The sequence below is a fragment of the Mustela nivalis genome (assembly GCF_964662115.1).
Source record: "Mustela nivalis genome assembly, chromosome: 2".
In the NCBI taxonomy this organism is placed as follows: Eukaryota; Metazoa; Chordata; class Mammalia; order Carnivora; family Mustelidae; genus Mustela; species Mustela nivalis.
This window is the reverse complement of record NC_139021.1, coordinates 11,235,894-11,263,025: the sequence shown is the minus strand read 5'-3', so window position 1 is coordinate 11,263,025 and position 27,132 is coordinate 11,235,894. Positions and strand designations below refer to the sequence as shown.

General features: G+C 50.0%; 1 protein-coding gene across 32 annotated transcripts in view; it reads right to left on the bottom strand.

Annotated features, from left to right (window-relative positions):
• The window catches only part of CYRIB (CYFIP related Rac1 interactor B), a 144,194-nt gene that overhangs the window by 100,113 nt on the left and 16,949 nt on the right, over nucleotides 1–27,132 (bottom strand). For 22 of the 32 annotated variants that reach the window (XR_014308612.1, XM_082719726.1, XM_082719744.1 and 19 more), the window contains exon 2: nucleotides 2,762–2,814. The exons of 5 other annotated variants lie outside the window; for them this stretch is intronic. Coding sequence is in view for 2 of the 27 variants with exons in the window: in XM_082719726.1 (XP_082575852.1) it covers nucleotides 2,762–2,814 (53 nt within the window). In the remaining 25 variants the exon portion in view is untranslated. Of the gene's footprint in view, nucleotides 1–2,761; nucleotides 2,815–3,259; nucleotides 3,342–27,132 lie in introns of all 32 variants that reach the window. 5 more of the 32 variants (XM_082719729.1, XM_082719760.1, XM_082719752.1 and 2 more) reach the window with 1 other exon arrangement.

The window sequence follows — 27,132 nt, the reverse complement described above, 5'->3', positions numbered from 1 at the left end:
CTCTTTTAGATCGTTCTATTACTTCTGGCTTGAAGCAGTTCATATCCTGGATAGCTCATATTATTTACCTGTGAACTCATCCCCAGAAGCTGTTTCTTTCTGTGGGAGTCCTGTTAGGTCTCCCTTTTGTTGAATATCCTTATGGGGTGATTTTGTGTTTGCACTGGGAATTTCCAGGGCACTGAACCAGCTTTTTTTCTTTTTTAAGATTTTATTTATTTATTTGACAGACAGAGATCACAAGCAGGCAGAGAGGCAGGCGGGGCGGCGGGGGAGCACACTCCCCGCCGAGCAGAGCGCCCAACTCGGAACCGATCCCAAGACCCTGAGGTCATGACCTGAGCCGAAGGCAGAGGCCCAACCCACTGAGCCACCCAGGCACCCTTCAGCTTTTATGTTCATTTTTCAGCTGGGGAGGTCTCATAATCTCATACACAGTAACAGTGCAGATTCCAAAACTACATACGGTTTTTAATCTCTTGCTGACACTTTTCCACTCAAGGCAAGCGTCCTCTCTATTTTGCCGAGCAGTGAAGTTTTTCTAGCTTCTCTCCATGAAGAAGTGTGACAGTTATGGTTCCCAGGGCTCAATTCCACCTTGGGCCCGGTTTCATTTTAGACCCACTGTGGCATTAAAATTGGAACACCCGGACTCTATGGCCTTTTCCTGGGTACAGAAGCCCCACAGGCAGTCATGGCTTCAGCCCACATAACCATTTGGCTTAATTTTCTCTCTCCATTTCTTGCACTTGCAGACTTCGCTTTCTGATGAGCTCCCCTAGATGCAAATCTTCTATTTCAACCCACTCTGCGTTCATATCAGAACAGACGCACAAATCAGTGCAGTCTGCCACAAGGGCAGAATGTTCAGGTCTCCAGGTCTAATAGAACAACCTACCCCGGGCTTGAGCTCTGTCCACATTACAACGGCAGCTTACTCAAGGGTTAGCTTCCAAAGTCAGCACGAATATGAAAACTGAAAGGAGTCAAAATTCTCCTGGACAATCGCACAGTAAGATCTCACAATGCAGACTGACAAGCCCTCTCCCAACACAGGTCCAACACAGGCGGTGTTCCTTCAGCACTGGATTTGGTTTCCTAGGTTGAACACCCAAAGAAAGAGCTGGCTTGGATTTCAGAGCTGGGTTGTAGGATAATTAAAATCTATAAATAAAAGAAATACCCTTGGTGGCACAAGATGCTCACACTCTAAAAAGCCATCGGAACAAAGAGTGACAGAAGGGACAGCAGATCTGTCTCTCATTCACACTCACTCCAAGAGAGACGCCTGTTGGGTAGAATGACAAGATCACCCACGCTATTCAAAGTGTTATTTTTATCTGTACTTTGTTTTTGTTGAATAAGTATATTTGGATCTAGATAAGTCTGAAGCAGGAATCCGTGCTAGGATGGATATAGGACTTCCGTAGGTCAGAATAGTGGTTAGCCCTGGGGCAGCACTAACTGTGAAGGGGCGTGAGAGAATGTTCTGGAAAGATGGAAATACCGAATGCCCTATCTGGTGGGGACAAGATGGGTGGTATAGTAAGAATTCATCAAGGGGCCCCTGGCTGGCTCAGTTTGTGGAGCACGCGACTCTTGATCTTGGGTTTGTTAAGTCCAAGCCCCAAGCTGGATACAGAGATTACTTAAAAATAAAAATCTTAAAAAAAAATGATTTGTGCATTTTACAATAAGTTATACCTCCATGAACATAAAAGTTACAAGCGTACAAGAGAGATTGATGCAAAGCATCCTGCTGCCTGATCTCTCTGATCTACAGCTAATGCTCTCCAGAGGCAAGCCAGCCACGCGCAGGGCGGTGAGCAGACCAGGAAGACGAGGGGCCAAAGAGGCAGAAAACGGAAGGGCCGGTGGGGGTAGAAGGTACCAAGCTTCTCCAAGCTGGTTTTCCATGAGAGCCTCCCAGCAGTTAAGAGCCCTGGCTCCCACCCAGATTGCCCAGATGTGAATACCGTCTCTACCCCTGTTTGTGTCCACACCAGATTCCTATTCTGAAGCCCAAGCTCCAGCGGGATGGTGTTAGGAGGTAGAGCTTTCAGGAGTGATTAGGTCCCGAAGATGGAGCCTCGTGAATGGGAGTTGCACCCTTGATGACAGAGCCTCCAGACAGCTCCCTCACCCTTTCTGCCGCATGAGGTGATCGTGAAAAAACGGCCACCTGGGAACGAGGAAGAGGGCCCCACCAGACACCGCCTCTGCCAGCACCTTGATCTTGGTCTTGTCGGCCTCTAGAACTGTGAGAATCAATTTTCTACTGTTCAGTGCCCCCTAGTCTGTTATTGTTATAACAGCCCAGATGGACTGAGAAACCCCTTGCATTTGGAGTGAACTTGGGCAAGTTACTTCTTTTCTTTGAACCTCAACTCTCTCTTGAAATTTAAACAAGGTAATTCAGACAAAGCTCCTGGCACGAGATCAGCTCTTCAACAGTGCTCAATAAGTGTCAGCGATTATTACTGTTACTGGTCACAGGAGGCTGAGAATGTCTCCTGCCCTCCAAGGTTCTCATGGAAATCAATGATTTAACCTGATAACCTGGTAGTTTCTCTAAATATACGTACGGTAAAATGAAAGCACATGGATTCTAATTTCAACGGAAACAGGAGGTTATTTCTACTGAACTGAAATCCATGTCCTGGCCTGATATTACCATCCACTTTCATTTTTCTTCACAGTGTAGTGGTGAAGAATACAGGCTCTGAGGCAGACGGCCATGGTCAAATCCACCGTTACTTACCAACTTGGTAACCTTGAACGAATAACTCAAACTCCAGGCCGCAGTTTCTTCTCCTGTAAAACAGAAGTATAGCAAGGGTTAAGCAAATAACAACAGACCTGAGCACATGGTAAGCCCCCAGGAAACGCTAGCCACTATGAGTCTTCCCATAGCAGAGAGAAGGTCTGGGAATAACAACTCCAAATTCCATTTCTTCAGACCATTAAAGTTTACAGAGCATGTTCTCAAACATCCTTCTCATTTAACATTCAAAGTAGTTTTATGTATTACAAATAAAGAAGTGGAGATTAAAAAAAAAAAAAATGGAGATTCAGAGAAGTTAAGTAACTTGCTCATGGTTGCATAGCTGAGTAAAGAGCAAAGACCCAAACTGAAATCCTATGACTGACAGTGTGGCTGGACTGTGGGTCCTGGGGACCAAGAGTGGGGCCAGGCTGTCCTTCCAAATTCAAAATTCTAAGATAAAGGACGCTAGAACTCTGAGTTACAACAGCATACCTTGGTCCCAGCCCAACTTGAGTTTGATCTGGTCTGAATCATTCTATCCCTGAATCACTTCCTGTTTTAGGTTTCTTCTTGGCTGAGAAAGGAAAATAAATATGTACAGCACCCCATGCTTGTCACCCTCAACATCTCTTACAACAGCAGAAACTTATGAATCAAAGGGCGTTTTCCTAAAAACATAGTTAACCAACGTCCCATGGAGCACAGTCACCAGCACGAGTGTGAAGATGGAAGCAACGAGCAACGTCCATGGCATCTAGATGTCCTCATTATCGTGTGGAAGAGAACCGGAATGCCTTTTTTTTGGCCTTTATTTTGATTACAACATTAGCTGCCTTAATGTGTTCTCTGTGCTTTTCACTGGGTACTGAACCACAGGAAACCACTCCACTGGCCGCGTTTTATTCACAGAAGGTTTGGGGGCAGAGCCTGATTGTGGCAGGAGGACGGCCCAGTGGGCTGATCATGTCAACCCCTTGTGCCCCCCGCCCCCCATCTCTCCTCTGGTTTCCCTGCACGGGTTTTCTTATTTCTGTTCCAGTTCTGTGTGAATGGTTTAAAATTCCATTAAAAAAATTTTTTTTAAATATTTTTAAGTAGCTCCTACACCCAATGTGTGGCTCAAACTCACAACCTTGAGATCAAGAGTAACACACTCTGGACGCCTGGGTGGTTCAGCGCGTTGGGCCGCTGCCTTCGACTCAGGTCATGATCCCAGGGTCCTGGGATCGAGTCCCACATAGGGCTCCTTGCTCAGCAGGGAGCCTGCCTCTCTGTCTGCCTCTGCCTGCCTCTCTGCCTGCTTGCGTGCTTTCTCTCTCTCTCTCTCTCTCTGACAAATAAATAAAATCTTTAAAAAAAAAAAAAAAAGTAACACACTCTACCGACTGAGCCAGCCAGATGCCCCTAAAATGCCCTTTTAAATCATGATCACAGAACTGCTTGGTGTCCAAAGAAAGGGAATTTAAGAACCATCTAAGCATACTTATAAGCTCTATCCTTGAGTATGTGCAACACATGTCCCATGCCCTGTAGGGAAGTGTGTGCACACCACACATACACACACACACGCACACACACACACCACAACTACAGTTCTCTGGACCCCTCTCCCAATGTCTTCCAAGTACATAAAAAAATTTTTTTCTTTCTTTCAAATGTTTTGACTAGGTTTACAAAGTACAAAATGGAAGCAAGTTGTTTTCTTGGGGGAAATTGTTAGGACCTTGGGAAAAAGGACCTCAAAAGCAGAAAACGGGCACTAACTTTCAGAAAACCCTTTCTTTTTGTTTGTTTTAAGAAGACAAAGAGTAAGCTGACCATAGCATCACCTAGAGATAAACCCAGGAGACAGCAAGTAGCTCCCTCAGAAGGAAAGTGTCAAGGGTGACTTGTTTTCACTTCCATGATAGGGACTATGGCTCTAGAAACCAGATCTAATCTTGTCTCCTCTTTAGACTCACACATGGGCTCCAGCCCCTTCTCAGTCCCTCAGAGCTGCGTGACTTTGAGTAAGGCAGTGTAACCCTCTGAGCTCCCATAGCATCTGCTGTAAAGTAAGAACTCTCATTCTTTCAAGAACTATCTACGGAGCCCCTGTGATGTGCCAAGCACATGGCCGTGGAGATAGTTCCAGGAGTTAAACCATCTCAGCCAACCAGGAGCTCTCGTAGATTAGTGGACCAATGACAGGCAGACAACCAATTAGAGCAGAGTATGAGAAAGTACACAACAGTGATGAGGACGGTGTTAGGCAATCACAGAAATGGGTATTTAATTAACTCAGCGAGGGATGGCAAGTGGGGACTATGAGAAAGGCTTCTCCAAGGAGGTGGTATCTAAGCTGAAAACAAAAAGACAAGTTAGAATTTGCCCAGCCCAGGCAGGAGGGGATCCAAGCAGAATCGAAAGCACATGCAAAGGCCTGCAGGCTAATTTGCTGGTTTACGTGGTCAAGCACAGGCAGTGGGAAGAGAGATGTAGGATATCAAACCTGGTTATGTAAGCAGGTGGGCTTGCCAGGGTATCCTGCCTGGACCAGGTGACCTCCCGAGGTTCCTTTGGCCCTAAGGGCTGTTTCTATGGTCTTCTGGGAGCCCGAGTCCTCTTCCTGCCCCGACAGCCCTTTAATCAGCATGCAGAAGCCTCTGGGTCCATTCTAGGGCATCAGGGAAGTCCCAACCATCCTACGGGGGCTCTCCTCCTTCCTCTTTCTTTTCCCCTGAGGAGTGGCTGGGCAGAGTGACTCAAAGAGGGAGCTGTCTCCTCTCCTTGTCTTTTGTTTCTTAAAAAAACCACGCAGAGCTCACACAGACAGTCTGCGTTCCCACCAACCCCCTTCTCCCACCCAGCCCCTGGCCTAGCTGAAGAAATGCTGGGACCCCCTGTGTCCCGCTCTGCCTCCTCCAGGACACTGGAAGCTATCTGAGGGCTGACATGGAGTTTGGTCATCCTATCGTGCCCAGCATCTGGGAATTCTGCCTGACACATAACAGGTCCCCAAAGATGCCTACAGAACCGAACAGATTTCCTCTCTGCAAAAGAGCCCATATCCAGATGCCCCTACTACCCCCCCCCCACCTCCAGCAGCTCTGAGCCCAGGGTGGAGACCTGAAGACCCAGAGCAGCCCCCTCAATGCTTCTCCCCCATGACTCTACAGGCGACACCAGGGTCCCAGAGTCATCCCACCTGGATAAGCACGATCCCCTGGTGACACAGCGAAGAACCCCAGGCCCAAAGGAGTGATTGAGTTGCCCCAGTTCTCTTGGCAGACTCACCACAACGCTTTCCAAAGGACACAACATTCTTAACTGGAAGGCTCTACCAGAAAACTGGTTTATTTTCAGGGATCGTGCTTAACATGGATGGAACTAATGGAAGCTTGTGTTGTTTCTCTCCACCAGTTACATCACACGACTCCCGGGGCTTTCGGAGCAGGATGAAAAATTCCCACTGAAGCAAATCGATCTGTGAAGATGACCATGAATCCTTTTAGGGACTTTTTAGGGACTGGATATGTTTCTGATTATGGATCATTTTTTAGGTTAACTCTCGGTGATGTGATCTCAGGCTCTAACCATTTTTAAAGAAAAGCTGAACTCCCCACACCACTTAATTCCTTCATGTTTTTTCTTTTTTAATGTTTTGATGTTAAACAACTTGACTATGACATCAAAGACGACGTTTAAAGAAGCCATTTGGACCTATAATCCCTCCACCAGAAGAATTCCTCATAATTCTCTGCGCCCTCTTAAACTCTTTATTCACAGACCTGTACTCTGTGCCTATGTATGTATTTCATTAAAAGGAATTACCTCTAGCGTACAAGTCACCTAACCTCTTTGGTTTTTTTTTTTTTTTTTTTAAGTAAAAGATTAACTTGCCTAAGGTTTTTTGTTTTTACTTAAAAAACACAAATCAAAAAACAACACCTTAGGCAAGTCACTGGCAAGATCCACGCCCCGGAGCACATCCCAGCAACAGATTCAGCACTGCGGGCCATTCTGCGTCTGAGACGTTTCGGGCCACATTTTCTGGCCCGCGTCATTCAGCTGTGATGCTGACACTTCCCACCTTCTAGCTCGTAGGAAACAAAGGAAAACAGGTGTTTTTCTTATTCCACCTGGTGTAGCAAACGACCTGCAAGGTTTGCAATGACGGCTGGCTGCTGAAGAGTTTACGTCAGTATTTCCCTGTCGGTGACAAAATATCTCCCAGAGCCCAACACAGACGTCCTCACCCCTGGCTTAGCCAGCGCTCGCGGGAGGGGGATGAAAGTTGTTTTTAAAAATCCTGCCCCTGGCTCCCAACCCTGTCCACTCCAAGTCTCTCTAGGGATGACACCCCAGCACCTCGGTGACTCTCGGCCTCCCCAGGCGACTCACCAAACGAGCAGGACCAGCTGGAATAACTCATTAGCCCAAGGAAACCCACAGGAAATCTTATCTGGAAGTGAAGCACTCCTCGTAATTAAATAAAATACAGACGTAAAAGTACCTAACGGTGCCTGTGACCCAGAGGATACCTAATAAATGTTAATTAAGCACACAAAAATAACTGAAATAATTACTCTTCCTCCTGAGTGAATTCATCTTGTAATTTGATTGGCTGGTTTATCACTTGCTGTTTTTTTTTTTTCCTTAGCCATGATTCATTCTATCCCTGGTAATAAAATCATAAACTTATACCCATAATCCTGTTCAATTATAAGAGCTCTGTAATATTTCCAACAACCCTTAATCACTTATTTAATAAAACTTCCCCTCAGAACAGTGGCTAATCTATACCAAACGCTCTGCTAATGTTAGCTATTTATAAGAATTATTATTCAGAATTCCTGATAAATCTTCCAAAGCACGTTGAAACTCCTCTTACAGTCTTCAAAGGACTTGACGATAACAGAAAAAAATATATTAGGGTGATATTTTACAAACTCAGGAAAACAGACTTCAAAGCACATCAGTGCTTTTTGTAATTTTGTCAAGAAAAAACTGTGATCATTGCACAGGTGCCTGGTTGATCAACCCAGAGAAAGTAGCCCAGAGAAAGCTCCGCGCTAAAGCTCCGCAGTTTCCATAGTTACTGGGAAATGCTTACAGTCTCTCCATCCCGCCTGCCTCCTGAGAGAGGAAGGTAAGATTCTCCCACAGATTCACATTACCCCTCAGTTCTGAGGAACCACAGGTCTTTTCTAAAAAAGAGATCTAGGAGAGGGAGAAGCAGGCTCTCTGCTGAGCACGGAGCCCTATGTGGGGCCTGATCTGCTTGTGCTCTCTTGTTCTCCCTGTCAAGTAAATAGAAAAAAAAAAAATCTTTTAAAAAATTAAAAAAAAAAAAGAAGAAATATAATTGCTTAATCCAAACCACGAGCTTTTATTATGAAAACTTCCAAACCTCTGGCTTGCCCCGCTCGGCTGGGATGCCGGTCCTCATCTTCCACACGTTGTGCCTAGCATGGGAGACATCAACAGCTGTGCCTGGGGATTTGCTGTACCCAGGCCAGGATTCTCACAATTCAGGAGTCCCTCCTATTGCTCGTACCTGAGCTCACTGTATTTGGCCCTCCCTGTGCTTCCACCTCCAGACGTCTGCTGTGTCAAGTTTTAAACCAGTAGGACTTAAAACATACATCCCAAAAGAATCATGATGGGCACTGCTTTATATGCATGTTATATGTCAGGAAGGAGTACTGCGGTCTGAATGTGGGTTTTCCCCCCAGATTCACACACTGGAATCCTAACGTCCCATGTGGCAGCATTAGAAGGTGGGGCCTTGGATCACCTGGGTGGCTCAGTCACTAAGCGTCTGCCTTTGGCTCAGGTCATGATTCCAGAGTCCTGGGATCGAGCCCCGCATCGGGCTCCCTGCTTGGCGTGAAGCCTGCTTCTCCTGTGTCAAATAAATAAATAAAATCTTTTTTTTTTTTAAAGATTTTATTTATTTATCAGAGAGAGAGAGGGAGAGAGAGCGAGCACAGGCAGACAGAATGGCAGGCAGAGGCAGAGGCAGAGGGAGAAGCAGGCTCCCTGCTGAGCAAGGAGCCCGATGTGGGACTCGATCCCAGAACGCTGGGATCACGACCTGAGCCAAAGGCAGCTGCTTAACCAACTGAGCCACCCAGGCGTCCCAATAAATAAAATCTTAAAAAAAAAAAAAAAAAAAAGAGGAAGACGAGGCCTTGGGAGGCCTCAGTGGCTCGGTCAATTAAGCATCTGTCTTCAGCTCATGTCATGATCCCGGGGTCCTAGGACTGAACCCCACATCAGGCCTTGCTCAGCTGGGAGTCTGCTTCTCCCTCTCCCTCTTCCCCTCCCCCTGCTTGTGGGTGCTAACTCTTTTGCTCTGGCTCTTTCTCTCTCAAATAAATAAAGAAAATCTTAAAAAAAAAAAAAAAAAAGGCGGGGGGAGGTGAGGCCTTTAAGAAATGGTTGGGTCACAAAGGGCAAACCCTCAAGGATGGGACAAGTGGCCTTATATAAAGAGGCCCCAGAGACCTCCCTCACCCCACCTGATGATACATGAGACGACTGTGACCCAGAAGCAGGCCCTCACCTGACTGTCAGAGGTCAGGCAGCTTCACAGGGGCAAGAGAGATGGAGAGGACAACACAGATGCCTCCCTCCGAGCCCTCACCCTCGGGGGAGCGTGCACCCTGGTGCCTGCAACAGCACGTGACGAGGGCTCTGACAGAGGCAGCCACAGGGTGATGAAGAACACAAGCACCGGTCACAGAGGCAGAGCCAGACACCTGGCCTGAACGAGAACCAGAACCACAGAGGTAACATCCCGGGACAACAGTGTTAGGGAAGATCATATCGATCATTCCCTCAACTCTACCATCTGAACCCGAGACCCCATCCTACGCCATGTTTATAACCACCCAACGTTTGGCTCCTTTGGTGAGATCATAAGCACCTTGAAGGTGGCAGGCACTTGGGTTGGGAGCAGAAGTACTAATGTGGTTTCTCTACTCTTCAGTGTATATAGTACCACAGAGAGTTAGCCATTCCTATTTCCTGAACATGAAGACTTCCGGAACTCTCAATCTCTGTTACTACTCCTGTCGGTCAAGCACTAAATTACTTGTGTGAATTGGTGGCGGGAAGGCTTCATGCAAGTGATTCCAGTTTATCTTGGCTGATTTGTTTCTGTTGTTGGAAAAAACTGCCATGTCTGGAGCCCCCACTGCCACAGAGGATCCCCAGAGAACACACTCCCGGACTCACAACCGTGGGCGCCATCTTCTGCCCGACCTTTCCAGAACCATAGAGCATCAAAGATGCAGCCTGGAAATAAAAGCATTTGGAGAAGCCATCCGCCATGCTGGAGTTTCTAAAGTATTCCTTGATCCCTTCAGAATACCCCCTTTCCTATGAGCCAGGGTCTCCCTGACCCTGCCAACCTGTATCATTATGACCTTGCCAAGTAGGCAGTCCAGAAAGGCAGCTAATGTACTGGGGAGAGATGTCCTTGAAACACACTCCCAGGTGCTTAATTTCCTCATTATAATTAGCGCTAACTGGCTATGGAAATTTTACATGACAACAGGACCTACTATCTTCAGCAGTACTGTTTTTATTTGCAAAACCAGACATAAGCCTCACCCCAAGAATGTACTTCAGATATTGAGGATTATAGAAGGTTCTGAACACTTGTGCACACACACACACACACACACGTGCACGAAGTTACATATACATCGACTTTCTATAATCCTAATGCCACGGAACATACCAAACACTCCTAACTTCCAATGCACCTTCCCTACCCAGATGTGAACCCTACACATAATTTGGGGTTCTTCTGAGAGAGCATAACAGATTCTAGGGTCCACCACAAGTTTGCAAAAACTCTCCGGCTTTGCGTGGTGGGGAAGGGAGGTTGCCTGGGTGGCTCCGTTGGTTAAACATCCAACTCTTGATCTTGGTTCAGGTCTTGATCTCAGGGTTGTTGAGTTCAAGCCCTGTGCTGGGTGCCACACCCAGTGGGGAAGCCTACCTTACAAATAAATAAATAAATAAATGAATATTCTCTAGCTTAGGTTACCGCCAGCCCCCCCAAAAAGTAGCTTCATTTCACCTATTTAGTCATACTAGCCTCTGAAGGAATAAAGGCTTCACACACTGTCCCCCTGAAGTTGTCATCCTCTCTTGAAAGACCACGAAATGTCACGGGAGCATACAATCCTCCCAGCCCCAGGCCTGGGATCTGGGGACACATGGCTGTTACACCAGGCATTTTCTGTCAAAGACAACAGTCAGCGATGGGACCTATTAATTACCATTTCTTTTGGCATCCCTTCTCCTAGAGCTACGGCCCATTTTCAGGATTACATTCTGCAAACAAGAGAGAAAACAAACATGGTTTCTTTACTTTCCCTCATCACAACTCCCTGCTTACAGGGCACCCATGGCCCCCATCTTCCCATGATCTATCCCTCACATATGTAACAATGTTCTTAATGAAGCTGTAGTACTTGCAACCCTGCATCCAAGTGATGAAATCGGACAAATCTTTAACCTTAAGAAATCTCCAGTATTTTAGGGGAAGGGAAGAGATGACACAGGGTGCTTAACATGTTAGTAAATATTCAAAATAAATATTTTGGAGCCTTAACCAATCATCTCTTTGATAACCTTAATTATCACTGTATATAGTATCCTAAGCGGTTGTGATTCTTTGTCATTCCACAGGGCATTCGTTTAAGAAACGGAGGTGAAGCGGGACGCCTGAGTGGCTCAGTTGGTTAAGCGGCTGCCTCTGGCTCAGGTCATGATCCCAAGGTCCTGGGATCTAGTCCCACATCGGGCTCCTTGCTCAGCAGGGAACCTGCTTCTCTCACTGCCTCTGCCTGTGTGTTCTCTCTCACTCTCTCTCTGGCAAATAAATAAAATCTTGAAAAAAAAAAATAGAAAGAAAGAAAGAAACGGAGGTGAAGTGGAGGAGAGCAGGAGGAAGGAAAAGAACGTGCCAAACAGCCACAGCGCGCCAGCGCCAGACTTCACGGCATCGGCATCTCAGTTAAACCTGCGTGCGTCCTGCAGGCTAGCTCTGGCCCTTATCAAAGGAGAGAATGGAGGAGCCGCTGGCCCACAGAAGAGCAAGAGAAAGGCCACGTAGGCCACGTGCCTGAAATGCAGGTTATCAGCCACATGCTCTGTGTCACGATGGTTCGCCTTTAAAGACGCATCACTGTTTACTCGAAAAAGTGACACTGATAAAGGCACGGAATATCCTCTCTGCGTATCCCTGGTTCTAGAGGTGCCGGGACGTGAAGACTGGAAGGACAGGAGCTGCCTGGGCTCAGCAGGATCCGAGCGGAGCCACACCAGCCACCAGATTTCCCCACGGCTCACCACCCCGCGACGAAGGTCACTTGGCCTCCTCTCATTTCCAACTCCTTCCCCTGCTTAACCGCTTCCCAGGTGGCAGCTCTGGGTCCCGGTGTACCGTTCAGAGGGCCTTCACTCCAGATGGGGGCCCCTGCTGGGTATGCCTCACCCCTGAATCCCTGACTGATGCCATCCCTTAGTCGGCTAGCTCACTCCTGAGCTTTCAGTGACCCTTCGCCAAACGCTGTGTGTCCTGGACCTGGGCACAGCAGTGACACCTACATGGAAATAGTGATGAACAGAGGAACCGACCCATCCCAGTCTGTCAGGGAATTTTCCAGCTTTAGCAAGGCAAATCCCAAGTCCCAGGAAACCCCTCCTTGGCAAGTAAAGCCACATATCTCTCATAGTAGATCCCCACAGGGTCAGAGAGCCTGCTCACGCTTTCTTCCCCCTAACCATGCTCGGCTGGGCCCAGAGCTCTTTCTGTCCCATGCAGAAAGTCCAACAGAACTTTCTACAGGGAAGCAGATGCTCTCTGTCTGCACAACCAGGGATGGCGGCACCAGTCACACACGGCTACTGAGAACCTGCACTCTGGCCGATGTACCTGAGGAACTGAGTTTTTCCATGTTTATTAATTTTAATTAGTTCAAACTTAACCCCTGTGGCTAGTGGCTACTGTTTCCAGCTCAGCTCCAGTCTTATGTACATGGACCTGGGGTCCATGGCTGTGCAGAGGAACAAGCTTTGGAGTCAGACAGGCCTTGGCCCCAATCCTGACTCCCTCATTTACAAACGTGCCACAACTTCTTGGGAAAACAGGTTTCTTCATCTGTAATCCTTACAAAGTTACTAGGGAAAGGTGTTCAGAAGTGGCTGGCCCACTGAACTTCAAATTTCTTTAGAAGCAGCTAAACCAAATTTGGGAGGGGATTTGGGAGGGGTGGGGGGGCACCTGTGTGGCTCAGGTGGAGATCTCAGGCCAGGCTTCCTGCTCAGTGGGGAGTCTGCTTAGCCCTCTGCCCGTCCTGTCCCCCACCCCGCCCCACCCAAGTGTGTGCTCACATTTTCTCTCTCTGTGTCAAATAAATAAATAAAATATTAAAAAAAAAAAAACAGATCTAGGTAAAAATGCTAAAAAGAATTTGATTCTGAGCCCCAAAACTGAAGAAGTGGGATCACTTCAACCAGAGCTTCAAAATACACGTCAGGTTTAAATTTGGATTCTAAACTGCCACCGCAGTCCCATTGGCCTCACTGTGACTTGATTTCTCTCCTGGGCCTGTGGACGGCTGTCACTGGGTCCCATCAGGAGATGCCATGGGGCAGCAGGCACGAGGTAACTGGGAGACACTGTGCCAGGTCTCCTGAGCATGGCCCTATACGGTGCCCTGCACAGGGATCCAGCCAAGTCGCAAAGCAGGGAGGAAGCAGTGCAGAAGACACAGGCTCTCCCAGGCCTCTGTTCCTGGGAGGGGACAGAGAGGGGTGACCGGGAGCAGAGTGTGCAGGGGACAACCCTAGAGCTGGTCCTTCCCAGCACAGAGTCCTCTGCACACCTGTCCCTGCTCCCTCCCGCGGGAACCCGCCTGCTGCCGCCTGCTGCCTCCTGAGGGAGCTCCCTGTGGCAGATCCTCTCTGGAACCGGTCCAGGGCAGGAACTGGAGGAGGATCCCCAGTGGGGCAAGCTGCAAATCACCATCACCCTGGGAGCTTTTCAAAAACAGTGTTCCCCAGGACTGGGAATTGGTGTTTGCAAAAAGCTCGCAGGTGACCGCCACACAGGTGGAGACTGGGTAGTTTTCATCTGAATGCTTGGGAAGAGGATTCTCCAAAGCAGCCAAGAAGAGAAGGGTGCCCAGCAGAGCGAAGTGCTATCCACTGGCTGCCAGAAGAAGTCTCCTTCTTAAGGATTTCTTCCCTTGGCTGCAAGTGCAGCAGTGAGAAGGCTGGAGAGCTCTGAAGCCGGAGTTAGGGCCCAAGCTGCCCCCCTCCTTCCCACCTTCTGGTTCTCCAGAACCAACCCGTCCAAGAACAAACCTGCCTCATGTCTCATGTGTAGCATTAGTGCAGCCATGGTGGGGGGTGTCCCCTTGCCCACTAGCCCCTCAGCGGCCCAAGGCAGAAGCCCAAGTCCTGTACCTCTCTGGTCCTGGCGTCCCAGGGCCGGGGCTAGCACTACGGAAGCCCGCAATAAAGACTATTATTGTGGTTCTTACCCTCATTTCATTGAAAAGGAAACCAGCTCCTAGAGATGGTATGACTCACCCCAGGCCCCATGACGCTGGGGGCAGGGCCGGGACAGGAACTCTGGGCTCCTGGCTTCTTTCTCTTCCTGATACCCCAGGTTGTACCCACCCCTCCCCCACCCTCCCTGCACACACACCAGTTTTTCTCCCTCTTTTGGCCAACATGCAGGCTCTACCAGTTAAGATAAATTCTCATTTAGTATTCTAGGGCTTTAAGTCATAGGACTCCAAACAGTCAGGGGGTTCTTTCAAGAGCACCCTGTGCACACTATACACGCAGCCAGTTGGGGTAAGCTTTGGACTCTGACCCCCCCCTAGGGACCCACTTAATAGCTGGGCGCTCTCCGGCTTCTTAACCTCTCTGGGCCCAGCCTCCTCAGCTATTAACCGGGAATGATAGTGTTCACCACTGCAGATTGTGGGGAGGATGATTAGCTGAGATCAAAGGGACCAGATGGGGCCAGCAGGAAGCACCGACAGGTGGCAGGGACTGATCAGATGGCAGGTGCATACCCGTCTCATCACCGGCTCCCTGCTCCGGATTCTGGCCAAGAAGAGCTTCCCCAGGCTGCACCCCCCTGCCTTATTTACCCCTTTCTCTTCCCACAGGCCACCGTGGGCCAGCGGAGCCACCCCACAGCCCCTCTCCCGACCCCTCCTCTTGTGGGTGCCTGGACCACCCTGGGGGACCAGATGACTGCTGAGGTGGCCGACGGCATGAGAGTCATCCCACCCCGCCCCCAGAGTCCCCAGAAAAAAGCGAGAAGTTGCCCTTCTCTGGTCCTCCTTCCAGACTTCCTTGATTAAAATCAAATATTTGCACCGTCTCCCAGGCCTATAAACTTGAATTGCTCACAGGAAAAAAAAAAAAAAAGGTGCAAAGAGAGTAGCGTGGGCAGAGGTGGCCTCGCAGAACCTCAGAGGGAAGGGCTGTGGTCTTGAACGAGCGCACAAGGCCAGCCGAGAGCACCGGCGAACGGGGACAGCCGCCCTCTCCAGAGTCACCTTCCCTGCTTTTCTCAATCGACAGCCACAAAAATCAATGGCTTTCCTTCTGTGAAAGGCCCCGCTGAAAATCACCAGAGGGTGGGAGTGTGCACAGGGGCTGGGGGAGGGACGGAGGTGAGGAACATTCTACTCCAGGCCCACCCCAAAAGCTCTCCCACGAGCAGGAAGCCGGCGGCTGCTTCACACCAGCGTGGCGGGATCAGTGGTGAAAATGGGAAATACTTGGAAGGGGGTGGGAAGTGGTTGCTGCGCAGAACTCTCAGTCTCAGGGCCCCTCGGCCCCCCAGCACCTCCAGACCTCCCCCAAGACCCAGCAAGGAAAGGATGACCATCAAGCTCTGTGGAAGCTTCCAGAAATTACTCTGGTAGGTTAGGCAGTCTGACCATCAAACCCGGACACAAGGGAAGGGCAGGAAGCACGCACACAATATGTGGGGGTGACCAGAAGAGGGACAAGGCTGTAAGAAGTTTGCTGGAGGGAGACAGACGGACAGACAGAGGGGAGGGGAGAGGTTCGTACGGCAGTGGCAAGACGCACCGTACTTCCCTCTCTCTAGGCCACTCACTCCATCCAGGTTCCCACCGCTTCAACAGAAGCCTCCCTAAGCAGGCCAAAGCAAAGTCAATGCTAAGCTCCCTGCAGTGCGCAGGGGCCGTCTTTGCCTGCCCAGCCTCCGTGTTCCATCTGGTGATGGCACCAGTTTTCCAATGAGGCATTCCCCAATGCTCCCCTGCACATACTCCAGGGGCCAGGATGTTAGCTAGGAGAGTGCGATCAAAGCACAGAATCTTCTAGAACCCATGGCTGGCTGCAGAACAGGCATATGACCCTACATGGCCATAAGACTCCTCTTGAGGTTCAAGAACGGGCACGGGACCCTAAGTGGCCATTAAGAGACTCCTCCAGCGGTCGGGCTCCAGACACTGCAAGAGGAGGCCTTGTTTCCCCCATGGCGTGGTGAACAGGAGAAGACATAAGCCCGAGTCCACGCTGCCGGGAGGCTGCTGCCGTCTGGAGAGGAGAGACCGCCTGAGAAACGAGGAGGAAGGAAAGCAGGGCTGAGAGACAGAGACAGAATCCGGCCCCGGCATCAGCCAGGCCTGACACGGGAAATTATCTTTTTTAAACCTAAGGTAGCCTGAGTTTGTTTTCTGTCGCTTGCAACCCAGAGCAATGACAGACAGTCCTCAGTGGGTTTATAGGAAGCTGCCTGTTGCTGCCAGGCCCCGCTTCCTGCCCTGGTTGCCATTTCAGGCCTGACGCAGTGGCTTGTTGATGGCACGGGGCGGGGCGGGGGGGGCTGGCTCCAGGCCCTAGGCCATCGGCTCGGCCATGGGGCACAAAGCATCCCTCTCTCACTGTGGAGCCCAGACCCCAGATTCTCAGCCTTCCCTGCATCTCCCAGGCTGCCTTTCCTACTGCGCACGTCCTTCGCAGGTTACAGACTATGAGGCAGGTTCCTTTCGCACCCCAGGACACCACCTGGAGGGAAGATCTGCGACCTCCTCCACGGAACTCCCCGACTTCATCCAGGGGCATTCCCACACAGCAGCTGCCACCATGAGCTCTTGGCGAAGGAGGTCGACCCCTCGGGCTCTGTGACCTACAGGCCCTCCCTGGAGGTCAAAGCCCCCACTCTCCACAGGGAGGGAGGATGTGTGGGAAGCATCTCGTGCACAGAGCCTCTACCCTCCCAGGTTACCAAGACCTTCCCCAAAGCTCTCCAACATCCACCTAAGATGAAGCAGCTCTGGGATCAATGAGCCTTTGTCATGGAAATTAAAGGAGTCTGTTTGTTTCCACTGGAACCACCACCAGCTGTGGACATTTCATCCAAAGCCACAGGAAAACTCTCTGGCTAAAACATCCATTGACACTAAACATCATTGGACAGCATTTCTGACTCCAATGTGCAGAGCTCATGTCAAAATAGATTGGAGAGATGGTCGGAAGCAGCCTTCCCACTTTACAGAAGTGGAACCTGGTAATCTGAGAAGTGAGATGCCCGCACCCCTCCCCCAACCCAGGGTCACACAGTCAGGAGGCTGAGGAGTCCGGGCAAACTCTGGGCTCTAGACTCCACCCCTCCCCACCCTGCCCATCAACCAACATTAGAGATAACTTCACCTCCATTTTATTTTATTGTGACACTAATTCGTGTATGCTCACTTAAAGTCATCTATGCCACATGTATCTTCTGCTCTTTGCATTGTACCTCATCCGGAAAATGGGGTCTCGGCAACTGGGGCCTTCTCGTCTTAGACTTAATGGTTTCTCACCCTCTCCACTACCACCCCTAACACTAGCAACACAGACAGGAACAGCGGCGGCGGCTCTGTGTGAAAATACCTGCCCTCTCCCGGACCTGACAAGCTGTCTGAGGACATCCCTCATGGCTTGGGGTTGTGTTGGGTATGCCTCATTCATCTCTAAAGAAAAAGCGTCTTGCAAGGTCACAGTGATTTCAGGAATAGCCCAGAAGGTGAATTTCTGGCTGATGCTTTTGCTCGCTGTGTGGCCTTGGACAAGTCACTTAGCCTCTCTGAGCCTCCGTTTCTTCATCTTCAAAAATGTCAGGAATACCCCCACTGAATGGGGTTTGAGCCCCTCGAGCTCCTCGAGGGCTCGGCCCATCTGCTGACCTCGGTCATCATCCTGAATTTTCTGCGTCTTTCCCCTCCTGCCACCCATCAACAGCTCAGCCGCTCCGGCCGGGCTGACACCATCGCACCCACAGCCCATCCCTAGGACACAGGGTCAGAGCCTACGTGGCTGGCTTCCTGCCTAGGGGCCAACCTTCCCTTGGCCCGGTCAGCTCCAGGGTCCAGCTCTACAGCCGGTCATCTAGGTATGGGCCTCGATGCCCAGGGCAGGGTTTCTCCTCAGACTGAGTGTCTCTAATGAAAACCATAAAATCACTCAATTTCTCCCTCATGGGATCCAATGGCATTGGAAGCCAGTCACCAAAGTCTACATGACCCTTCTGCACAGGCAGCAATAAAGAGAATAAAATAGAGGAATACTTGCCAGATGTCTTTACTGATCTCAATCCACAATGAAGCTGGCGCTCTGTGTACTGCTGCCGCTGAGGAACAGAGAGGGACCTCCCTACCCATCAAGCCCAGACCGGATAATCCTGCTTTATGTCTGGATCTCACCCCACATCACAGCCCCCACGGCAGGGCCAGGGCCCCTCACCACCGCACCCCTGGTAAGCAGTCCTCTATCTATAGGCTGAACTTCTGGGTCTGCTCCCCGACCTCCACCCCCAACCCCCAACCCCACCCAGTGGAGTCTAGACTTGCTCAGACAGAGGGGAAAGCAGAACTTATAAGCAGAAGCTGGAACTGCAGGATGGTGTGCTAATACCAGAGCAGACCAGCTTCGGGTAAAGAAGAAAAACATGGTGACTTAAGGCCGTTCATGGCGGGAACTTTCTGTCTCACCACTTATTGTGAAAGTACCATATCAGGTCTCACCCAATGCCAAAACACCAGATTTTGGCAAATGCTCAGACAAACCCAGCGATAAGACAATGTAGGAAGGATCAAACATCACAGGTCAAGAACCCCAACAGACTATTTATTTGTCGAGCTGTAGGGCTTACAATGAGGGCACGGAGGAAAAAGAATACAGAGAAGCTGCTGGAACTTATTTCTTCAAAGCCCAGAAAAGAGAGCGGCTTTTCTTCTCTTGTCTACCTCCTGCTACAGCCAATTACTTGTAGCAGAAACAGTCCCTTGGAAACACTCTGTGGGTGTGTGCCTATGAACACACGTGTGCCCATGCATGCACGGCCATGTACACACGCCTGTGCTCAGCCCCTTTTGCAACACACCATCTTTTGAGAATTAAAAGTCAGGGAGAGGGGGTCCCCCTAGATGGCTGGTGGGAATTAAAAACGTTGTAACCGCTTTGGAAAACAGTGCGGCAGGTCCTCCGAAAGCTCAACATAAAACTCCATACAACCCAGCAAATTCTACCCCTATGTATCGGCCCAGGAGAAATGAAAACCTATGTTAATCTAAAGACTCACACGCAAATACTGACAGCGGGCTATCCATGAGCCCCAAACCGGAAACCACCCAAATGTCTACCCGTGGAGCAGGGAGACGAACCCGCGGGGAGGCAGGAGGCCACGCGGAGCGTCGGCACCAGGCGCATGCCCCACCGTAGAAAGGAGCGAAGCACTCATGCGTTCCACAATGCAGAGGAAACTCGAGAACATTACACTCCGTACAAACGCCAGACCCAGAAACCACATAGTACGTTATGTCACTTCTACGAAGCACCCCAATGGCAAGTTTATAGACGAAATTAAGGAGACGAAAAATAGATTCGTAGGTACCTGGGGCTGAGGTCCGGGAGTAACTGTAAAGGGACATGAAGCATCTTACTGGGTAATGAAAATATCCTAAAGCTGTATTACGGTCATGGCTGCACCAGTGGGTGAAGTGACTAAAAACTACTGAACCGTATACGTGAAATGGGTAGATTCTATGACACCTGAACTACACCTTAAATCAGTTTTCTGCTGCTGCTGCTGCTGCTGCTACCGTCACCCCAAATGTAGCTGCTTAAGGCAACACAACTTTGTTATCTTAGAATTCTGGAGGTCAGAAATCCAGACGGGGCTCCACTAGGGTGTCAGCAGACCGCCACTGCCTCCAGAGGCTCTGGGGGAGAACATGTCCTCTGGTGCTTGTGGCTGCTGTATCCCTGGGCCTGGGCCCCTCCCCCATCTCCAGCACCAGCAGCAAGCCATGCTCGGGTCTCGGTTCCATTGCTGACCTCCCTCTGACTCTGACCCTCCCTCTTAGGAGGTCCTCAGATGATCCAGGGTGCTTTTCCTGTCTTAAGATTTTTTTTTTAAAGATTTTTATTTATTTATTTGACAGACAGAGATTACAAGTCGGCAGAGAGGCAGGCAGAGAGAGAGGGGGAAACAGACTCCCCACTTGAGCAGAGAGCCTGATGCAGGGCTCGATCCCAGGACCCTGAGATTATGACCCGAGCCGAAGGCAGAAGCTTTAACCCACTGAGCCACCCAGGCACCCCTGTCTTAAGATTTTTAACGCAGTTGTGTCTGCAGGTCCCTGCTGCCAGGTAAGGGGATGTGTTCACAGGGTCCAGGGATTATGCACGGATATCACTGGGAGGTCATTATCTACCAAATGCCCCCATAAGTAAAACTGTTAGGAAAACAAAAAAACTGCCAGTGTAGGACGTGGCCAGCATGTAGGGCTCATGCAGGTGATGTGTCTCGAACCCCCACTGTTGGAGAAGCCCTCGGGAGCCCTGTCCCAGGGCACCACATGCAGCATAAAGTCCTGAAAGGGCACTCACTTTGTCTTCAAGACACAGGAGGGAATAGGGCAAGAGAAGGACAGATCCTGACAAGAAGACCTGGACAAATGGTCAAGTTCTAGATGAGGGTATGAGGGGACAGGGGGGAAATGCCTTTGGTTTTCACAGATGTGACTCTCCATCCCTGTCCCCCGCCTCAAGGTCAAGTCTAAGAAAAAAGAGATGTCTGCAGGAATCAAAGTCTCTGCATGTTCTGAAATTTCCATTTCATTGATTATTTTAAAAGAACCCAAATTAAGTCAGTCCCCAGATGATCTCTGATTTTGGCAACCACCTGCGTCAATAGGGAAGGAGCCCCCACCCCCCCTCGCGCCCCGCACAGCCTCCACCACAGAACAGCCCCCACAGCAGGGACCACACCAGATGGTCCTCACTGCGGGAACGGGAAAGCACTAGCAGGACCAGGACCCGACTCGGCTCCGCTCACAGGCAACATTCAGACCCTCAGCACCCCCTGGCCCCATGCCCCTCCCCACGCACACCTTACAGCAACCCTGCTCAGGATCACCTTTCCACCTGCCCCCATCAAGTCTAGAGCATTCCTGGCAGATGGAAATGGTGCCTTCCTCTCCACCTCTTCTACTGGAGTGCGTGCCCCTGGTGCCCTATGCCGTGTGGGCACAAAACAGGTGTCAGGGAACACCTGGGACCACGTAGATGTATGGACTGCGTGTGGATGTTTTATATATGTAACCGTATTTTTATCTGTAGTATACAGTGGGTATTCAAAAATGCTTATTTTCATATATGTGTACAGAAGTATGTGTGCATGTTTTATATATTCACACACATTTATATGTATAAAATCACATTTTATATACAGAACACAGGTGTTCAAAAAATGATGGTTTCACATACACCTGTACAGCTATGTATGTACGCATGTGTACGCTTGCGTATACATGTATGTGAAGGAAGGAAGAGATAAAGAAAGGACATGGTTTGAAGGCAGTACAGGCTGAGGAGCTAAAAAGAGAACACTAGGAGGACAGACATTACGTCCCTTCTGTTCCCTGTTGAATCCCTAAGTCTTACACAGCAAGGGCCTGCCGGGCACTTAGTATGTGCTCAATAAATACTGGCTGAATGGCTGAATGGCGAGCCCGGTTTCATTCAACGAGCATTCACTGAGCAAGTACTTACCAAGTGCCAGGGGTGGGGCAGGACTCGGGGGAGCCAAGGTGAACAAACAGGTAGAAGTAGTCTCTGCCTTTTGGGGTGGTGGTGGTGGGGGGGGAGACCTAACTAATAGGAATTACAGGACACAAGCCACACACACCACATACAGATCGAGAGGAGAGCTTTGAAGGGAAGGAATGGAGTCTTGACATGAAGGGGAAAGTCTGAAACCGAGGAAGGAAGCATCTGCCCTGCAAAGACCCAGGCATACATTATCCGGCAGAGGGAACAACATGAACCAAGCATGGAAGGAGCCCAGTTCTCCGGGGAATGTAAAGAGGCTGGTGGATTACAGCAGGTGAGGAAGGGCAGAGAGCCAGTAGAGAACTCAGGAAAACAGGGGATGGGGCCTCAGGACCTCGGGCTCCCTTTAGTGTTTCAGTGACAACAGAAAGCCACGCATTTACGTTTTCAACAGGAGCAATAGGATGGATGAATGGGGGGCGGGGTGGGGAACGTCCCCCCCAGCATCAGGCCAACCTGACCAAGAGTGAGAAGCAACACTATTAGCTACCCCTGAACAGCACTTGGAATGCTAACACGTGACTCTGCCGTGATTACTTCCCTTTATTTTTCCAGACATTTCATAAGCACCTAGGATGCACCATGTACTGTGATAAATGCTAGAGAAACGGAGGTAAAGGAAACATGGGGGCCTTCCTCCAGGAACCTGAAGTCTCTACTATCCAAGATCAGCCAACTTGCCACAGATGAGATGAATTTGACTCAGACCAATATTTATGAAGGGGGTAGAAATTCAGCCTCCAGATCAACAGTGTCCTGATGTCCACCTTTACTTATCATTTATTTGTTTATACCCTGCCTCCTTCCAGGAGAGATCTGGCATAACTTGCAACACAAACAGGACAGATGAAGAGGATAAACAGAAAGAGAAAGTGACAGTGGGAACAAAGCAAAGAGACTGAACTAAGGGCCCTTTACGGCTGCTGATGACTAAGTACAAATTTGGCCCTGAGCACCCTGGCACCCAAAGCAAAAAGGGATAGAGGGTGAGGGAGAAGAACCACCTTTCCTCTGTGGTTGCACAGCTTTTCCTGGTTGTCCCTAAATTCTAAAAATCAAAGATGTTGTCTACTGTGGGTGGACATGGAGATGGAACCAGGCAAGGTGACCTTGGGTAAAGTTACACCTACTGGTTCATCTGGTTCACTGCAGAACTCCCACGGAACTTCCCTTATACCGGGGCTTCTCATCTAGCTCTCCTAGTTACTAAGCTAGAGACTGGTGTTTCTTAATAACTTTGCTCTTCTCACTTCCTCCTTCCCATTGCCAACTTCACACATGTGAAGACACAAGTGCTGTCGGTCCCATCCCCAGTTCTCTTCTTTCACTGTCCAGCATCGCTCCTCTGCCACTGGCTCCCGGGCTCAGAAACAACCTCCTCACAATGTCCCTGCCTCTAGCCTGGCTCTTTTCTACAATTTCACCAGAGATTTTTCTAGAAATTATGTCTGGGTTGCATCACTCTTCTGCTTACAGTACTCTCATGAGTGAACCCAATCCACCCTTGCCCACCAGGCAGCAGCCATGCAGCTTGGGCAGGGCTGACCATGTCTCCTATCCAGACGGCCCTGGCCAGACCCTTAGCCCATCAGCACACAGCATTCTCGTAGCCATGGACATTGGCTTCAGGCTACACATATAACCTAAGAATCAGAGAAGAGAAGTAGGGGTGAAGGCTGGAACTTTTGAAGCTATGTTAGCAGCATGAGGAAAGCAGCCTGAGGATGAAGTTCACAAGGGAGGGCAGAGCTGAGGGAACAGAAAAATGAACCAGGGCCCAGATCCAATGCCACCTACAGCCTGCTTACCTAATGTTTCAGTTACACATCACGTGCTCATTAATTTCCTTTCCTCGCCCAACCACCTTGACTTGAGTTTACTGTTATCAGCAAGCAGAAGCACCTTTATTCTCCATAATCTCAACAGAAAGTACAAACTCCTTAGCATGGTGTCGAACGGAGGTCAGCAAACGACAGCTCATGGGCCAAGTCCGGCAACCATCTGTTTTTTGTCAATAAAGTTTTATGGGAATACAGCCATAACGCGTCATTTACAGACTGCCTGCGATGGCTCAGCTGCGACCGTGGCAGAGTAGATCAGCCTTGACCATACAGCTCACAGGAACTAAAATTTTACCATCTGGTTCCTTACAGAAAATTTCTGTTGGCCCCAGGGAATACAGGTCACCTGCATTCAGGCCTCTGCCTTCCTTCCAGACCGACCAGCCACCACCAACCTCCGCCTGCATCCACCAGAATACCTGCCACCTCCCTGGCTTGGCTGTACGGAGCCTTTCTGTAAAATCCCTCCCATCCGTCCATGTGGTCGCGCTGATGCCCGGCACCCTACCAGCTCAGGCAGCGTCTCTTCTTTGCACGTCCCCCGTGAGGGTCAGGGGTCCCCTTGGGCAAACACAGCACCTTTGTCTGGCTCTTTCCTCCCACCTTGCTGAGCAGAATCATCCAACGGTGCACCTGTCTCCACCGCTGGACCCCGAGCCCCTTACCGCCCAGGATCACAGATGCGTTCTCTCCGCACCCCTGCGCTTATGCACACAGTGCAACACGTCACACAGCAGGTGGCCCGATGTTTAGGGACCTGAACTGTCAGGGCTGGAATCTCCAAAGCCTGAGTGGGCTGGCTGGTGTCTCCACCACAAAGAGGGAGGCAGCAGGAGACAGGAGAGTACCCAAGGCAAGGGTGCCCATCTCACCATGTTTCCAAGGTCTCTATGACCGAGGAGGGCCTTGCTGTGGCCTTGGCCGTGCAGCTCAGTCGGGGTTACTGATTACAGACAAAAGAAGTCGGCGATGATTATTTTATGGAGAATGGGAATTTGATGAGAAAATAAGGAAAAGCCCCAGAAACAGCAGGCAGGCTGGAGAGCTAGGCTGGGATAAAGGAGCGAGGGAGACTGGGCAGAGGAGACATGTGACCAAGGCCATGCCACAGGATGTCGGCTTAGGACACTCGCCGTTCTCAACTAGACTCCCGATTCCGAAGGACTCCTCACTGCCGCCGCTCTGTCATGGCCCTCGGCCAGGACCCACGCCACGTGGCCCAGCGGAGACAGGGACAAAGAATGTCTGGTGTACCTCAGCCTCTGTATTGAGAGGCTGAGCTCCGCCCCCTTCAAAGACCTACACACTGGAGGTTCCCCCAAACAGGAAGGCAGAAAGGATGCTGATTACCCAAAATATAGCAAGTGTTCATGGGACACACCAACGCAGTGAACTGCAGAAATTAAGTAATGGTAGATCCATGAGCCCTTTCTCTCCATAACTGGTCCCTAGAGTGGACTCAGGAACTCCCAGGGTGGCAGAAGTGAGGCCCCTGCCTGTGTCTACACAGCGCCAGAGCCAAGTGTGAACAAAGGAAGTGTTTCTTCATCTCTCACCACAGAGAGCAAGTGTCAAGCAGAATTTCAAGTATCTGCTATTGCAAAACATCTAAAGCAGTAGCAAAAGGTCATTTCCAGAAACATCCCTCTCACTCTACCACACAGAGACACGAAGCTGCAGATACATTCTGGACAGCTTCACTGCCATTATCTGGAATTCATTCACTCATTTGTTCCTTCACGCATTCATTCATTCACTCTGCAAACTGTCCTAAGACCCAGATGCGTCAAGTCCTACGCTGGGTATCTGGGTTACAAAGATGAATATGCTGCCGCCCTTGACTTCCAGAAGTCCAGTCAACTAGCGGAGAAGAAAGAAACAAAGTGCCTTTTACTCTGGGGATGGCAGCTGCGGTGGAGGGTTAGAGGGGATCTGAATGTAAGCTGCAGACCTCTTTCAGCATGTGCCGGGCCTCACTCCATGTCTACAAACACACACACACACACACACACACACACTGAGCTATCCCCTTTAGTCAGCCACCAGCCCCAGGACCACGGTCCAAAGGACCAGGGCTGCGTGTCCAATCTGGATCCTACTGAGTTGTTTAAAAATGTCAAGCCTTGGGCCGTCTGCTTCCCTGAATGCGGAGACAAAAGGCAGAGGAGGACACTCGAGCTGTGCCAGCACACACCCTAGCTCTGGCCAACAGTCGGGCCTCAGAAAACAGGTAATGTTAGTCTCAGGTGCCTCTGCTCTATCCTCCACAAATCGGGATACCAACCCCTGCCATTTGCATCAATTTCTGGTTTATTAAGCCCTTTTGCACACTCCCTCATTCACCATGGACTGAACACCTGTTTCCATGCGAAGTACTTTGCTCAGAGCCTGACATGTGAAGAGTGATAAAACACAGCCCCCTTCGTCTTGGATGCCTCTTCCCCTGGGAAGCCTTCCTTGGTCTCTCCGGCTGACTTTGATGTCTGCCACCCCATACACAGTTCCCTGTATCATCAATGTCTTTCTTTTTTTTTTTTTTTAAGATTTTATTTATTTGACAGAGAGAAATCACAAGTAGATGGAGAGGCAGGCAGAGAGAGAGAGGGAAGCAGGCTCCCTGCTGAGCAGAGAGCCCGATGCGGGACTCAATCCCAGGACTCTGAGATCATGACCTGAGCCGAAGGCAGCGGCTTAACCCACTGAGCCACCCAGGCGCCCTCATCAACGTCTTTCAATCAAACCTCCCTGGCTTAGTGGAAACGGGGACTCTTGTCCCTCAGGCACCACTGTATCCCCAGGGCGACTCAGAGTGGAGCTAAATGAGCCCCACCCACAGCCCCTGGGGAGTGGAATGAGCCCCGCCCACTTCGTTTCCAGATCAGGAAGTTTGTCTCCGGGAAGCTGGGCCTCTAATGGCACTCTTCATGCCAAATTCTGCACCGACTTGGAACCCCAGCCAGCTCTGGCCCTCCCTCTTCCCACGAGCCACAGAACCCCATCTGCCCTCCTGTGATCAATTTACTGTTGGGAATTCTACACCCTCCTTCTGGACATTTTTTAAGATACAAGCAGACAGAGCCTGTGATTAAAGGAAAAAACATGGATGCCTAATGATGAAATGTCAGGCACTCATTTATTCATTAAGCAAATATTTACTGAGCACCCCCGCTAGGCTCTATCCTGGGGGCAGAGAAGCAGAGCGAAGGCACCAGAACCACGACCTGCCCGCAGAGGTCTGACCACGAAGCGGTGTGATGCCAAGTGGTGTCACGAATGAATGAGCGAACGGACTGCAGGGGACATCAAGTGATCACAGCAGATGACGTCAGGAGGTAATCCGAGCTGAATCAGGGCACGTGGTCT